This window comes from Leptodactylus fuscus, chromosome 5, assembly GCF_031893055.1.
Source record: "Leptodactylus fuscus isolate aLepFus1 chromosome 5, aLepFus1.hap2, whole genome shotgun sequence".
NCBI classification, from domain to species: Eukaryota; Metazoa; Chordata; class Amphibia; order Anura; family Leptodactylidae; genus Leptodactylus; species Leptodactylus fuscus.
In genome coordinates, this window is record NC_134269.1 from 168,061,947 (window position 1) to 168,079,671 (window position 17,725).

The window sequence follows — 17,725 nt, forward strand, 5'->3', positions numbered from 1 at the left end:
TGTGAATTACAATGTTTGTTGTTTCTCACTCCAATAATTGACATTTGATAGTGACTACTGTAATACTTAAGGGTAATTAAAGTCAGCGCCTTTTTATCCTAGGTGAATCTTCTGCTCTTCTTCACTTAGCTCCTGGGAAACTTCCTACTACTTAACCTGTCCCTCAGCAGAATTCACCCTATCCTGCAACAGTACAATCAAACTTTTAGAAATATTGTGGAAGGACTGAAAGGTTACAGTTCAAGGACATAACATACTTAAAAATATATGAAACCTTCTATATCTTAACTAGACGGTACCCTCCCATGTTAGGGAAAGCCAAAAAATAACTTTTTTTTTTATTTTTTAAATTCTTGTGTTGGAAAACAAGACGTTGAACATACTGAAATAACAGAACAATGCAGATATACTAATAAAAAAAATAACTTATTGAAGTAAATCTGATAAAGTATTGCTTCATAAGAAATTAAACATCTTTTTCATTGTATTGTTTGTTTATTTTCTAATAAATTATGGATACATTGTTGCTTCATATAGTTACATTATTTACAAAGTTATAACAACCCTACAAATTGTGCAGTACTGTGGAATATGGCGCTATAGAAATAAAATGTATTATTATTATTATTTAAATTGACAAACTTATATTAAAGAGAACCTCGCATCATATAGAACATTTGAAATGTTTTACATCATTTGAGTCTTGCTGTGCCACTGAAGAGTTTGGCTTTGAAAAGATATAGCCCCTGGAAGATTATATGTAAATTAGCTCTCATTCTCCAACTGGGCGGTAACCTTTTATTTTTCCTGGGAGAAAATGTCAAGTAGCCAACCACGAGGTGAATAAGAATTAGTTTACATACAACCTTCCAGGGTCATATCTTTTGAATTGGTGGACAGATTTTAAAACTCTCCCAAAACAGCTTATTGTTCAGGAGCAAAGTGGCAGTCAAATGATGTATGGCATTTCACATTTTATAAAGAGGGCCTTTCATGTCCTTATGAATTCATCGTACTGTTGGCTTTCCTGGGATGTGCTCCAGTGCTGGAGATATGGGTGCCGTTAATTTCGGCATCAATAACTCCCCACTGTCAGATGGGCGGGCCTTAAAGCTTAGCGTCATTGCTGCGCTGTGAGGAACGTCCCTCCACCAACTGTTCGCTAACATAGCTTAGAGGGGGCGTTCATTACAATGACACTGAACTATAAGGAATGGCACCTCTGACAGTACAAGGCTATGTTAGAGCGGGCATTCCTCACAGCCCAGCGATGACACTTACGCTGGGTTCACTCCAGCGTTCGGTGTCCATAGTCAGGTTTCCGTCTTCTGCCGGCAGAAGACGGAAACCTGTCAGACTGGGTCTGGACGTGAGCGCCGGTGAGTGTTTTCAGCTCTCCGCGGCGAAACAGTTTTTTTAAACCGGACACAAAGTCCTGCATGTCCAACTTTGTGTCCAGTTAAAAAAACCGGTTTTGCTGCGGAGAGCATAAAACGGTCACGGACGCTCACGGCCGGACAATTTTCAAACCCATTCAATTGAATGAGTTTTCAAATTGCCTGCAGGTTTCCGTTTCCTGCCCAGTTTCGGAATTTATTGCACTTTACCTTTATGATTTCTATGATTTCTGTAGCATTTACAATCTTTTAAATAGGATCCCAGTATTTTTGAGCAGAATTCATTATTTGGTTAATTGTGTCTTTTTCTTGTATATTTATCTCTCTTATTTATATAGTGCCAACATATTCCGCAACACTTTACAAACATTGTCAGTCATTGTCATTTGCGCAAAAGCAACCCGATTCTTTTGGCCTCCAGAAAAACTAACTACAGGCTGTACTGCAAGTTCACCAGAAATCCCATTACTGCCAAGTTGAGGGTGATATTCACAATCTAAATTCCCAATCTTTATGTCTTTGGAGTGTGGGAGGAAATCCTCACAAACACAGGGAGAACATACAAACTCCTTGCAGATGTTGTCCTTACTTGGATTTGATTCTAGGTCTCCAGCGCTGCAAGGCCATAGTGCTAACCACTCTTGTTTTAAGTCATTTTAAGAAACTGGTCGATCACTGAACCATAATCCCTCAGTCTATAGTAAGAATTCTATTAGGTTATGATATATCAGAGACCTCTGATATATCATACTTTTCACATTGCTGCCACAGCTGTGTGTGCTCTCTGGAGCATGTTAAGTGTATTCCGGTTCCCTGCAGATATAGTCCTTTGGGGATTTGTTGTACCTCCTTTTGAAAGAGACAGGAATAGGTAACGTGTATGGAGAGTTCAATAATACACTAGGTGGGAATTCAGCTCTTCAGATCAAATATGGATTGAGAAATGGTGGAAGCTCTTTTACTAAATGAAATGTCTCAAAGGCAGTGGCATAAATAGGAATGGCTGGGCCCCAAGGCGAACATTTGACATGCCCCACCCTAACCATAACTAACACCCCCCCCCCCAACCCTGACCAAAGCAACCCCCTTCCTCCACAAGCGCATAAAAACTGCATTCCTGCACACACTATTATGCCCAATAGTGGCCCCTGCGCACAGTGTTATGCCCCATAGTGGCCCCTGCACACACAGTATGATGCCCCATAGTGGCTCCTGCACACACTATTATGCCCCAAAGTGGTCCTTGCACACAGTATTATGCTCTATTGTGGCCACCCATGTACAATTATTATACTCTGGGGTCTTTTCAGACCCCAGAGTATAATGATCAGAGACACAGAAGAGGATACAAGCATAAAAAATACTGTTACTTACCTCTCCTGGGCTCTGGCGCACTCCCCATTGATGTCAGCCATCTTAATTGATGGAAGAGATGCATAAGGATGCAAGCCCGACCCACGTGATGTCTGAGACATCACCAAGTAGGCCTAAAGCCTTCCGGAGCCAGGAGAGGTAAGTAGCTGTGTTTTTTAAGCTCCCTCACCTCTCCTAGCCATCCAATCATTATACTCAGGGGTCTGAAAAGACTCCCAGGTATAATGATAGCGGTGTTTGTGGAGTTTGCAGGCCCGCAGCCTTACTTATTAATCCCGGCTCACAGACTCCGTAGAAGGGGAAGTGCTGGTGGCCATGAGCAGGAGCCAAGAAGTAGGTAAGTAAATAGGGTCCGTTAATAAATCAGCTCTAGAATTGTTATTTCATGGGGGAATACAATTATTTAATAAAACAGCCATGTTAGGAGAGGGGGAACAATAACAAATTGTACAGTGCTGCAGAATATGCTGGCACTATATAAATAACACTTATTATTATTAGTAACCATAATTGGTATTAATCAGATGTTTCTCACCACAACCATCCTTATTCCGATTAAGATAAAATACTAGGACTCACTTTACACTATGACTTGTGCTCTAAAAATGGCTTTTGCCACTATTTGTTTGCCTGCGGCCTAGTGCAGTTGTTGATACATGTCATCCTCAGACTGTCCTAGTAAGTAAGGACAACTGTAACTTTAATTACAGTAACGAAACATTCCTTCACCTCCAATGCCGGAGCTGTGACCATATGAATGGTCATACAGCGATACAGCTGCTAGCCACATGTGAAAACTATACAACAACAACGTCACTCACATCACCATGCCTGCACACATAATACAACGGCCATGACAAACGTGGTAAACATAGCTGACTGTATGTAAATGGAATAATACAGACTAATGTACCAATATTTAGAATCAACTAATATACTGATATCAGTAAAGACAACGGGGGAATGTATTAAGAATGGTGTTCCCTATGCCAATCTTCATAAAGTCCTCACCTGATGCGTAGTGCATCTGAATGATTAAAAACTTTCAGCATCTCAAGAAATCAGATCCATTGCCATGCACCAGAGTGGAAACTTACGCCAGTCATGTAACTCATGCCACTTTTCTGGTGGGAGTTGTAATAAATATGTTGGGATGAAGCGTCCCTGCCCCAGGCCACCTTGCTTTACTCACTTTCACTAAATCCAACAATTATACCCAGCTCCATCAGAAAATTGCAGAATATGTTGACAGTGGAAAAAAAAATGCAAATTGTTTCCAAGATTTGTGCCATGCTATAAATCAAAATCAATAGTCAGACACTTTATTTACCTCCCCAATATCATTAGTCAAACAGATCGACGGATCTATCCAGGATCGAGCCCTGGGCAAGTCAGCCAAGTGTATTGTGCAGGATTCAGGTATTGGGTGAATTTTGAGAGAGCGTTCAGATGCACATACAGGGGAGAAATAATTTCAACCTGTGAGTGTCTGTTTGTTTTTTCTCCCGTGTATGTGCATCTGAACACTCTCTCAAAATTCACCCAAAACCTGAATCCTGCACATTGCATTTGGCCGACTTTCCCAGATTCGATTTACTAACACAACATCCCATAGATATCATTTGTCTACTCTCGCTCCATCACACCCGCCTTGGTTCTCTTAGACATGATGTGAAAAAAGGCGATACTATTTTTGCTACATATTTTTGTTCATAAGTGTACCAAACTTACATAAGATCGCATCAAGGGCAACACGTACTTGTTTTCAGAGTCATAACCTGAAGTTCCTGGACTAATATGCAAAATCTGTTCTGTAACAGGACCTTCTACCTACCATGTGACATTTATAAGACTGGTATCTTCTTTTATGTGGCAGGGGGCCCTTGACCCACTCATGCAGCGGGGCCCGGGTACAACGTCTATCTCTGTACCCCCTATAGTTACATCCCTGACTAGATACAATCTCGTTGCTGATAGTTTTTTATGCTCCAGATGAATCTTTTATGCCTATTTAGAGGTTGTCCTGGTTCTATTTGTATGACCTACTTATACAGGATTCTTCCTAAGTTTAACACCTCTCTGTCATGTCAGCACTATCTTGCTGGCATACTTAAGAGATCATCCTGTACTTTTTGAACTTCTGTTTTCGAGGGCCTATCAATTTCAGATGGAAATGGCAGCAAATCAAACTCCGGCAAAAGCAACAAGAGGTAAAGAATGTTTTAATTCATGAACAGGAAAATCATCAATATACCGACTATACAATGGTCAGAAACCAATACATTACCAAGATGCTTCATAGATTTCCACTATTGAAGCCCCAAGGGCTCCAAGTACTCTAATAATATTTTAATACATTACAACATACCTATTGAAAATGCTCTTTTAGTGAATAAAATTGACTAGTCAACTACAAATACTGCAATAGACCATCTGAAGGTGATCCATCCTACACTCATACATATCCTATGCATCTTACTCTAGGCACCTCCTTATTTTATTGTGTTAAGACTTATCTGCTTTTCACACTCATTGATATAGTCCTGCTACAAAAGTCATATACGGAGTATACAACCTATATCTATTGTACAAAATATAACTATTGTATCTTCAACAGCTCTCCATTGGTTCCTATACTAATAGAAATAATTTAGATTATTCTCTTTTTGCACCCCAACAATATAAATATGATATAAATATAATAAGAGTTATGTATTGAGTATGAGCACACACTGCCATACTACAGCTTTATAAACCATTTCCATAAAGATCTGTAGGTCCATACTTTACACCTGTCTATACCGTCTGCACACACACAAGCCCTGCTAAGTACATGGAGCCTAAAGATAATAACAAATAATAATACATTTTTATTATTATAGTGCTACCATATTTTTATGAGGTTCACAAGTCAGAGATGGATATACAGCAATCTAGGGCTGTTGCATGGACTTTTCTTAAGTATATTTTTTCAATGTCTTCATAAACAAGTTAAATTCCGGAGCATCAATTAAAACAGGTCTTGTACACATAACACTAACTGTACATTACTCAAAATCTGTCCATTAAAACACACAAAAACACCAGAAGCTCCTGTGACAGCAAAAGTCCATTTGAGAAAAAGCAGATTCAAAGAAAAATAAAAAAAAAACTTGCATAGCAGGTTACATGAGTCCTGAGGGCAGAGCAGGTCATAGGTCACTTGTTGATATGTCAAGTGAGCAAGCAGAGACTAATGTAACCATTACTAAAACACATTTGGATATTAGACATTACCATTCAGTTCGCTGACTGCACAGCCTTATGACAGTGCAGGTTTGGGGAGGTATCTATCTATCTATCTATCTATCTATCTATCTATCTATCTATCTATCTATTTATCTGTCTATCTATATACATATATATCTATATCTATCTATCTATCTATCTATCTATCTATCTATATGAATTAGGGTGAACTCAAACAATGCAGATTTATTGTAGAAATAATTGTGAGTGAAACTCATTTACTTTCATCTGAATGGGCTGGTTTGTGCAGAATGTACCTGGTTTCTGTCAGCTCCATTCAGGTGAATAGGATAGTATCTTTATAGAATTTTTCTATGGCTGAATTCACACTAGCACTGGAGTCTCCATAGAAGACTCCGCCTAAAATTGGTAGACAGAAAAGCCCTGTAAGGCGGAGGCACCACATGGCATAAACGCTGCTGTTTAGCCACGGAAAAAAATGCATCGCTTTACAGTCAAAAATCCCATCCACACATTATGAAGAAATACTGGAAATCGCAGCATGTCAACTATATCTATGGAAACGCCGGCAGTTTCCCTATAAATATAATGTAAGTAGAAGGTCTTTTCTGTGAAATGTGATGCAGGAAAAACTGCAATGTGTTGCGGCTGCGGTTTTTCTCGTATTGATTTTTTGCTGCGGCCCACTGCGTGGGACCATAGTCTCAGGAAGACTGCTCTCTCCTCCGCTTTCCGTATAAAACTGACAGAAACCGGGCAGACCCTCAATTATAGTCTATGGTGTCCCCGATTTTCCGTGTATAGCTACTTTTTAAGCAGGCAGAGTCTCTGTCTTTTGAGTCCCAATGCATACCTGAAGGATGGAAACCCAAACACTAGTGTGAACCTAGCATATGCCTGTTGTTATTTTTCTCAGTAATGCCTCGTTCACATCTGTGTTGGTAATCCGTTCGGGGGAGTCCACATAGGGACCCCCCAAACGGAATACCGAACGCATTGGCAAGTGGTGTGTGCAGTGAAAGCACATGGACCTCATAGACTATAATGGGGTCCGTGTACGTTCCGCACGCTGCCTGCATGGACATGCGGACAGAAAAGTAGATCTTGATCTACTTTCATGACTGCATGATTTGTGCGGGCAGTGTGTGGAAAGCATATGGACCCCATTATAGTCTATGGGGTCCGTGTGCTTTGACTGCACACCATTTGCCAGTGCGTTCGGTAGTCCTTTCGGGGGTGTCCCCATGTGAACTCCCCAAATGGATTACCAAACACAGATGTGAACTAAGGGTAACTATTAATCAGGAAGTCAATCGTTTAGTGTAATGGATGATATCTAGATATGACTTAACCTTCAGCTATAGGTATACATTTTAACTTTTAAGTTTGCTGGGTAATGTGCAGTATACAGATATCTGGATACATATACACAAATCTTATCTTTCAGGATTTATATGTTGCACTTATTTGTTTTGTTCCAATGCTACTGATCACATGTAAAAACACATTGCATAATTGTCAATAGGACTTAAACTAGCTTTTATTTAAAATATATATACATTTTAAGGTTTATATTTTCCATCCATATCTATCTATCTATCTATCTATCTATCTATCTATCTATGACATTTATACAACGTATGATGTAGGCTGAACATACAAATTACACGGATTCCTAGTTTGCAAATATGATATATATTATAATTTGTAATATTTTTGGTAGGTTACATTCTGATGCTTTCTTTGCAGTCAGATGTTAGGCTTTATTCACATGACATCGGACATTTTTTCACGCACTGCTTATCACAACGGTCAACAAAAATGGTATACTCTATCTTTGTCCATTACATGGTCACTCAGACCCTTTAAAAATCAATGGATCCTTTTTTTAACTGATGTAAATGGTTGATGTATGTTTTCTGTTTGTTAAAAATGGATTAGTGGCCATGGTTAAAAAAGACTGACCTATGAAATTCATCTTTTTTTTCCATATTGTAAAAAACGGATAACACGCGGCTTTCAAACACTCAAAAACAGATGAAAAATGGCCGTTAAAAGTGTATATCCATTTTTACCAGCTGTTAGTCAAAAATGACACAGTCATGTGAATAAAGCAATAATGAAAAATTTATAGTTAAATATGAGAATGTCAGCATATACTATTTTGGCTTGTGGCATTATAGTGGCGTTTTTTTTTTTGGTTTTTTTTTTTAAATCAAAATCCAGCATGCAAATTTCAAAAATTTCTGTACAAAATAACAGAAAATGGGAAAAAAGCACAAAAAAATGTAAAAAAAATATAATAAAAAGTGTCAAAAAAGTCCTTTTAATTCAAATATTAGCAATAATAAATTATTTTGTAATGATATAATATAATTCATGTTCCTATTAATGCACAATAAAAAAATATGTTGTTCTATGTGTTGTAAAGATCAGTACTGTGTATGATATGTATGATATTTCCTCTGGCATATAGCCCAGGCAATACAATAAACAATTATACCAGCATAAAATATGAAAATAAGTCACAAATGCTTCTACCGTCCTCTTTTTGCCAAATGTATATATTTTTTGGAATAAGTTTAATGGGATGAGTCAGTAGTTTAAAGGATCTATGGGGAAATTTTATGTATTTTGGAACTAAATATTTGAATCGGGATCGTTCGATTTGTATTAATATACAAAAATTTAATAATTTAACAATGATATTTTACATGTAACTTTTTAGGTCTGTCATGTCTTTCTTAACCCTTAAGTACTATCATGGTGTCTATCATACACCACTATCATACATATATCATTATGATAAACACCATGATAGTACTTAAGGGTTAAAGGTACCATGATTTATAATTTACTATTCTATAGCAAACACAGATACACAACAATAGGGAACCGTGTAGGTAACCACGGTACAGGTTCAAGGGTTGCTTTATATTTGTATGTCTAAATTTTTGAAGACTCAAATGAAAGAAAAGCATATATTCATCAAGAAGGGATAAAATCCAGTTTTTAAAGTTTTTTTTGTCTTCCCTTTAGACTTTAAATGGGATAAACCAAATATGAACCTGCAAAAAGTATTTCCATACTGTATATCCTCCAAAAAACTGCCGTTACTTTGCTTATAATAATTTTTTGCAGGAATGAATATTTTTGGCAATTGTATTTATTCATATGCATATACAGTTCATCCATACGTTACACACATGGCATAAAATAAAGGTTTATTTCTCATTTAGAATTGCCTTAGTGATATCATTTAGTTTATTTTTCATGGGAACCTTCTAAGAATTTTTAGCTCAGCATCCTATAAAAAAATACAACAACCAATACAATATTGCATTATGTTATGTACACATACCAAATGATAAAGCCTATGGTTAATTAAAGGAAAAAAAGCAAATAATTTAATATAATAAAAAAACACATTATTTACAACAATTTCGGATGAAGTTTCTCCTGATCAGTACCTATCACTTTCTGCTCTCGGCCCGCTGGCACCAACAGTAACAGACCCGCTGTTCTGCCATGAATTACACTATTGGCTCCCATATGGCGCAGACCTGAGTAGTTCACATATTGCCGACATTTTCTATGTATAAAATATTCAGCATCATTTTAAGTTATTTTCTAATTATATTAAATCTCTCGTAACTCTTTCATGGTTTATAGATTAGTCAGTTCCAAACTAATCCTGTTTTTATAATAGAGGCTCATTGAGACCCTTCTATAACATCAAATATCATAAACAGCGAGCAAGCATCTAAAAGACAAAACCGCCAGGAATTGATTTTCTTTATTTTTTGACTTTCAACATTTTTCCCAGTAGTTATGGTCAGCCGTGACTCTATGGGTGAATGTATTTATTGCTAAAGTCTCCTGGGATTAAATAAACCAATTGACACACTTGGATAATCTGTAAATATATTGGTGATGATAACAACTGAACACTACACGACATAAAAGATGTGGATCTTCTATTAGCTGGTCCTTGTCCAGCATGCCAAATTGTCCTTTGTTAATTCTCAATCTCACACCAAGGGGTTAAAGTCACATCTATTCTTTGGAAGATGCAGGACGGATTTTGTTTTCCAATGACGTTTCCAGTCTATATAATCCATGCCACCATTTTGTTTAGTGCTTTCAGAATGGCCTTTAGCCAAGTTCTACCATGCTCGAATACCATGGAGTGCAGATACACTGCTTGCTTGCTGAATGGGTGTCTGCACTGTGTTTAAGTCCCCCACACTAAAATTCATGAAGTTATTCCCAGCAGAGGTGGGCTGCATGCTTGGCATGGAGGAGTAACTGCAGTTGTAGCTGCCACTGCAGGCCGGGTTACTGTAGTTGGAGTAGGGAGGGTAAGTGTTGTAACTGTAAGGGTTAATACTGACATTATATGGGGAGTTGTAGGGAGAGGACTCTCCCAAGCAAGGTTTGCCATCTCTCACCAGAACTGGTACTGCTATCCGCCTTGGGGGTGGAAGGCCCACCATTTCCAAAGTCTGATCTTGTCTTTGTCTTTTACATTTGTACCTTCTGTTCTGGAACCAGATTTTCACCTGTGTGGATGTGAGCTTCAAAACATTTGCCAAATGGTCTCTCTCAGGGGCTGATAGATATTTCTGCTGCTTGAATCTTCTTTCCAGTTCATAGACCTGGGCTTGTGAGAACAATACCCTGGGCTTTCTTCTTTTCCTTTGCCTTGGTCTGTCTGGGTCTTCCAAGTCTCGCTTGTCAGGTTCCAAATTTTTCTGCAAAGAGCAAAGATCTGTAAAAATAAAACAGATATTAATTGAAGGTAATCTATCTATCTATCTATCTATCTATCTATCTATCTCCTATCTATCTATCTATCTATCTATCTATCTATCTATCTATCTATCTGTATATCATCTAATTCTCTCTCTCTCTCTCTCTCTCTCTCTCTACATATCTATTTATCTGTCTGTCTGCTATATCCTTCTGTTATCTATCTATCTATCTATCTATCTATCTATCTATCTATGTATTTATCTATCTATCTACAAATTCCAAATACAGAGCAGCATCAAAAAATAACCTGACTCGGCTGTTGGGTGCAAATCCTAAAGATCTGGCATATGATTCAAGGGAAGTAATGTGAAAAATGGACAACACTCCAAAAATGTGAATAAAATGAGTGAAGATTTATTCATTACAAAAAAGTGCTGTCCAATTTTATCTATCTATCTATCTATCTATCTATCTATCTATCTATCTATCTATCTATTATCTTCATCTCTCATCTATCTATCTATCTATCTATCTATTTTCTGTCTATCTATCTATCTATCTATCTAGTTATTATCTATCCAGTTATCTTTCTATTATCTATCTATCTATCTATCTATCTATCTATCTATCTATCTCCTATCTATCTATCTATCTATCTATCTATCTATCTATCTATCTATCTATCATATATCTCTATATTATTTCTCTATCTGTCCATGATCTATCATTATATAATTTATCTCTCTGTTTATAATAATAATAATAATAATAATACATTTTATCTATCTATCTATCTATCTATCTATCTATCTATCTATCTATCTTATTATAGGTACACTATGGTTTGTGCAATCTATCTCTTTTTACCACTCCTTTCTTAACAATGCATAACCTAGTATAATACTGTACAAGATAGATATGATATACAACAAGCATATAAATTATACAAAATTATAAGACACAATCCAATACTACATTTTTTTAATTTTTTTGCAGATTTTTTATATTACTGTGACCTAATTTTATTGGATCATGTAAAATAAATACATAAATGATAAAAAAAAATATTCCGACTGATGCAGGGATGCCTTTTGTATTTGGCATCAGTTTTCCTCCCATAAAATGAATTTATTTAAGGGAACCTTGCCAAAGTTTTGTTCCATTACTCATGTTTAATCCTGTAGGATCCAATGTGTTACTGGATCTGATTTTTTTTTTTTTTAATTTAAAAAAATATATAAATAAAGGAAAGAAAAAGAAACACATGTTAAGTCATCAGTCTCCTAAAAGTAAATAGCATTACATCCATATGTTACATTTTTCTATTACTTATGTATTTATTTGCACCAAAATAATCTCCAAATCAACAGGAGGAAACACTAGTTTCCAAAAAAATAAATAAATAAATATAGGAAATAAAATCGATATTTTCTATTGGTATATACTGTTTTATACTACAATATTAGTAATTGGTTAATAACTACCATTACTGCTATTGTATAATAGTAGTAATAATAACAGGAAGAATAAATAGATTAATCGAAATTAATATATCAGGAAACATTTTTGCACATAAGTATGTTTGCATTATTTTTTATGATTATATAATAGACATGATGATAGCCATAGACATAATGCATCCTATATGTACTAGATTATTAGAATATTTTATTACTATTATTATTAGTGCTACAGCAGCTATTACCTTACCAAAAAGAACAAGATCACACAATTCCTGCCGACACATTTATTTCACTAGTCTAGCTTATTTTACTTCTTCTTCTTCTTAGTTATATTATTATGCAATATATCTATATCTATATCTCTATCTCTCTCTCTCTCTCTCTCTCTCTCTATATATATATATATATATATATTGCACGTACTATGTGTGTATTTGGCAGTAGTAAAATAGTAGCTATAGTAATAGCATAACTATATCTATACAATAGTTTGTTGGTGTTATACTGTAGTAATAGCATTGGTAGAAATATAATACCATACACCACATACATACACAATTCCTTCATAGTGACACAGTGCCTAGTGGCTAATATTCTATATACCATGTATTATACTAATACACTGTGACAATTGTTATCTGTCTTGGGTATATATTATATTATATTATATTATATTAGTGTATGGTTAGATCTGTACCAGTGATATGGGACCATTGCCGTAGCAAATAGGAAACTGCAGCTTCGTAAGTGGAAACGAAATGTCGGTCTTTGTAGGTTTTCTGATTATACTTGATCACATTGCATAGTAATACATGAGCCCCGAGTTCAGCCATGTTCCAGACTGGGTTTATATGGCCTGAGCTGGATCCTGGTAATATGGGGTCACTTACAGAGAAGATCAGTAGTATTTTATCAGTAGTATTTGTAGGATTTATTTGCCTTCTAGTCATGGATCAGGTGTCTCCAGCTCACCCACTGTTATCCACACTATTCCTTTCCCTTCCTTACCTTTCTTGTCTTCTTTGTGCTCCTTGGAGGAATCCATTTCCATGTAGTTTTTGACAAAGAAGGATCCAGGGAAAGGAGAGGAGCCCTTATTGTTGTCCCTTTGAGACAGATCCTCTGTGAGCTCAGACAGGCAGGGGGTCCCTGGATAGGACTCTTGTTTGAAGCTGGAGAGCATACAAGAAGAGGAGTCCAGCCTGGGGGAGATGTCCATGGTGGAGAGGCCACTCTGATGCTGCTCTAGGTTCAGAATGTCTTTGACAGAAAATGGAGTAGAAGTCATGGGGCTGGCAAACATCATGGCACCAACACCAACACCAAATACAGACTCATGTACCCTCCCCAGACCTGAAAGCGAGAGAGGGGCGAAACAGGATCCTCTTAGAAGCAGCTCATTGCAAGCAGCAAGTCCTCACCTAGTAAGTGCTGGCCAGGCAGGGGCATCACTGGCCATAAGGCAGGCAGGAGGAGGAGGGGACACAGCAGCCTGGGGGGCACTGCCATTGGTCAGACCTGTGCTGGTGACGTCAGCAGCTCACATATAGCTCACCTAATATAGGCATCAGCAAAACATCCAGTGCTGTTAAAGGGGCTGCCATATATCTTCATTAAAGTTACTTTTCAGTACAGAAGCATCTTGTATCCTTTTCAGAGTTTCTGCTGAGCTGAGTTATAATGTTATTGTTGGTTTATTCACTTTAAGACAACCTTTGTTTTTTTAGCCATGTATTTGCAGCTAATATACCTTAAATGCTTCCTTTTACCAGTCTGGACTGTGTAAAACAATCTAACTATTCACAAGTATTTAACAAATAGGAAAAACAGTAATATGATATATATATATATATATATATATATATATATATATATATATATATATACTTATTTAATATTCTACTACTGTTAAAGCTTCATATTGTAGTATACTATTACCAATCTACTTTTGTTAATATTATTATGCTATAGTATTGTAATATAAAGACATTGTACTTGTCTTTTGGTGCTCAAGAGAAAATAATAGTAATAATAAATAGAATATCTAAATACATATAAGCTACAACTCATGACATAAGTCTATGGATATATATCATTTTAATGTGCCAATGGAGATCAGGAACCATTACTGGTACATATATGAAGTGCACCAGTATACACACAAGCATTGTATTACTAGAAAACAAATACACATTGACTTTTGTCTGACAATATCTGTCAAAAAGGAATTAAATCATAATGAATGAGTTTAGGGCTGAACATGGATGAATAGATTAGTAATACAATTATTTGTATTATATCAATAAGTCTATATTCGGTCTGTACAGAACTATCCAGTCTTAGTTCCAGCTGCCTATCTCTATAGTGGCCAGTGATCCAGGGATGTGGCTACTACTAGTCTCAGTGGCCGCAGGTTTATTATCTCAGCCTGAGCATCCTGGAAAGTGGGAACATCCGTTTCAATTAAAATTCTTGCGGAAAATGGATGATAATGCCCTGTAGTATTTGTTAGTGAATCAGGTTCCCTGTCATAGCTAAGGCTGACACTTTAATAGATGAGTGTGGACAGACGCCTGAAATATGGCTATTTAATGGGCGAATGCAGCCATTATAGCACCTAGCAGGGGTATTACTACACTCTCTGCATGGCTTATTATTCTTATTATGTATGTATTATGCAGTGTTGCTTTTATTATGTATAACCTATTTTGAATGTATGCAATTGTTCTATGCATTTCTATATATATTGCACGTATTGTGTGTATATTTGGCACTATGCTTGACTGTACTTCAGTCACTTCAGGTACGTTATGAGGTGTTATATATTCATTATGTGTCTATTGTCTATTATATACTCTGCGGTATTATCTTTTATATAGTATTTTATTGTTCTGCACTTATTATCTGCTGTTGCTTTATACATGCATTCTATAGTATTACATTATTTGTATACGCATAAGTACTTATGAAATATAAAGCATTTTTTTGTTATGTCTGTAACAAGTTTATTAATACACATGTCTGATTTAGAATTGTTATGCATGCATTGTATAGTGTTGTATTATGTATTGTATAGTGTTGATATATATGTATTGTGTAATAGTCTATTATATATTATATAATATTGTTATATTATGCATTGTGTAGTATTCTATTCTGTATTATATAGTATTGTTCATGCATTACCTACTATTTAATTATGTATTATATAGTATTGTTTTAAATGTATTGTGTAGTAGTGTATTCTGTATTATATATAATTTTTATTCATGCATGGGGTAGTATTGTATTCTCTATTATATAGTATTGTTTTAAATGTATTGTGTAGTACTGTATTACGTATAGTGTCATTATACATGTATTATATAGTATTGTATTATGTTTAATATAGTATTTTTATGTAGGTATTATGCAGTATGGCGAGTTTACTTATGCAACTTTTATGTAGTGTTATTGTGTATTCAGAATATTCCATTACGTATTGAATATATCCTAATATATATATTAGGATATATATATCATACGTTGCATATACAGTGTCTTTGGTTTGATGCATTGACTATACCGCTAGTAATATGAGTTATGTTCAGGAATATTCTTCTATGAATATAATAGAGAATTATCGGCAATTCAGTCTTTGGATATCTTCCAGTGTGATGGACAGCTCAGAAAGGTAATTCTGTTAAACGAAATCCTGCTAAATTGAGGAATGACACCCCGGTATTTTAGCCAAACCAGCTGCGCATTTGTCACTTTGTCGCACAAGTGTCGCATCTTCCCAGGACTATTTGTGCAGTGTATTGTGAGTCAGTAAGTGATGGCTTCTGCAACTTCTGTATAGGAAAGAGGCATCCAGGGGAAATGCGGCTGCCATTTTATTAATAATGCTAATATGTATATGACAATGTGCCCTGAGCTACATATACATGTACCAGGCTCCCGTCATGTCTCTTCAAACTTGTAAACCTCCATAGTTACATAGACGGTATCATTGAAAATAATCCCCTGCATTACATCATCATGGAGATGAATCCCATGTACATCACTAAACTGGATAACCATGGTCATTGATATATTCTATTTCATTTCTGTAATCTGTTTTATATATTACTAACATACACGGCAGCTCTATACAGATTGTAGTCACTCACATCACTGCTCCATAAGGTAAAGCATCTATCTATCTATCTATCTATCTATCTATCTATCTATCTATCTATCTATCTAGTTATCGTCTATCTATCCATCTATCCATCTATTAGCTATCTATCTAGTTCTAATCTATCTAGTTATAGTCTATCTATCTATCTATCTATCTATCTATCTATCTATCTATCTATCTATCCATTATCTATCTAGCTATCTATAATCTATCTTTCATATTATCTATCTAGTTATAATCTATCCATCTATAATCTATAGTCTATTTATCTATCTTTCTATAATCTATATTTCATATTATCTATCTATCTATCTATCTATCTATCTATCTATCTATCTATCTATCTATCTATCTAGCTATCCAATACACAACAAAAAGGTTAAGACTGCACATCCCAGTGTGAACAGGTGCTCACTGCAAAATAATGTATAAAATTTATCTATCTATCTATCTATCTATCTATCTATCTATCTATCTATCTATCTATCTATCTACAAATTTCACTACCTATCTATCCACCTATCCATGATCTATCTTTCTATCTAATCCCAACCTTCCAAAGTTTGGCTGCTGTTGAACTACAACTCCCAGCATGCACTATTCACTTCTATGGTTGGCTCTGAGAATAGCAGAGCATGTGGGCATGTTGGGATTTGTAGTTTCATATTATCTGTCATTCTTCTATATTATCTATCTGTCTTTTGCATGACCTATCTTTCTATCTGTCCTTTATCCCTACCTGGTTGTCTGTCATATATACTGTCTATCTAGCTATTTATCTATACATGGCTTTTTAGTCCATATAGCAGCCCCATACTTCTCATGTGGACTACATTTGTTTATGATTAACTGGTTATTATAGTAGAGATTTGTGTTCAGATTTTCCCACTATCTATCTATCTATCTATCTATCTATCTATCTATCTATCTATCTATCTATCTATCTCTGTATCACATGTTATTTTAATGAAGGCAGAATTGCACACTTTTAGTGGAAATGACCCAGGTTTTCAGATCCCTAGGGCCCTGTTCACATGTGTTTATTTGTGTCAGTATGCTACTCTTTTCTGTGATTCTGTGTGGGAAAGTGGTGGATTAGACAGTAAAATACAGTGAGGCTAACCCTATATTCAATCGGTTGCATTCATTGTAATGTCTGTAAATTGGGGCTATTCACATGACCAATATAAATATAGGTAATGTTCTATTTTTCTCCATTTTTGCAGATTCCTCCACACATTGCAATGTATGATGGATCTGTGACAACCAACTCACTTCAAGTGCAAAATGGCCACCTTTCACTGTTTTCAGCCATAAGTAAGAAA

General features: G+C 35.9%; 1 protein-coding gene across 1 annotated transcript; it reads right to left on the reverse strand.

The window, feature by feature from the left end:
- Positions 1-10,186: 10,186 nt before the first annotated feature.
- On the reverse strand, positions 10,187-13,544 carry NKX2-5 (NK2 homeobox 5). Its single transcript, XM_075276364.1, has 2 exons — positions 13,247-13,544; positions 10,187-10,791 (listed from the first exon to the last, which is right to left on the reverse strand). Exons 1-2 carry the CDS (start codon positions 13,542-13,544, stop codon positions 10,187-10,189), a joined length of 903 nt encoding a protein of 300 aa, XP_075132465.1.
- Between the last annotated feature and the right edge of the window lie 4,181 nt (positions 13,545-17,725).

Excerpts from the sequence above, each read along its gene's own strand:
- NKX2-5 (XM_075276364.1), bottom strand. The coding sequence starts at position 13,544 with ATGATGTTTGCCAGCCCCATGACTTCTACTCCATTTTCTGTCAAAGAC. Across the intron at positions 10,792-13,246 it reads GCACAAAGAAGACAAGAAAG|ATCTTTGCTCTTTGCAGAAA; the intron begins GTAAGGAAGGGA and ends TTATTTTTACAG.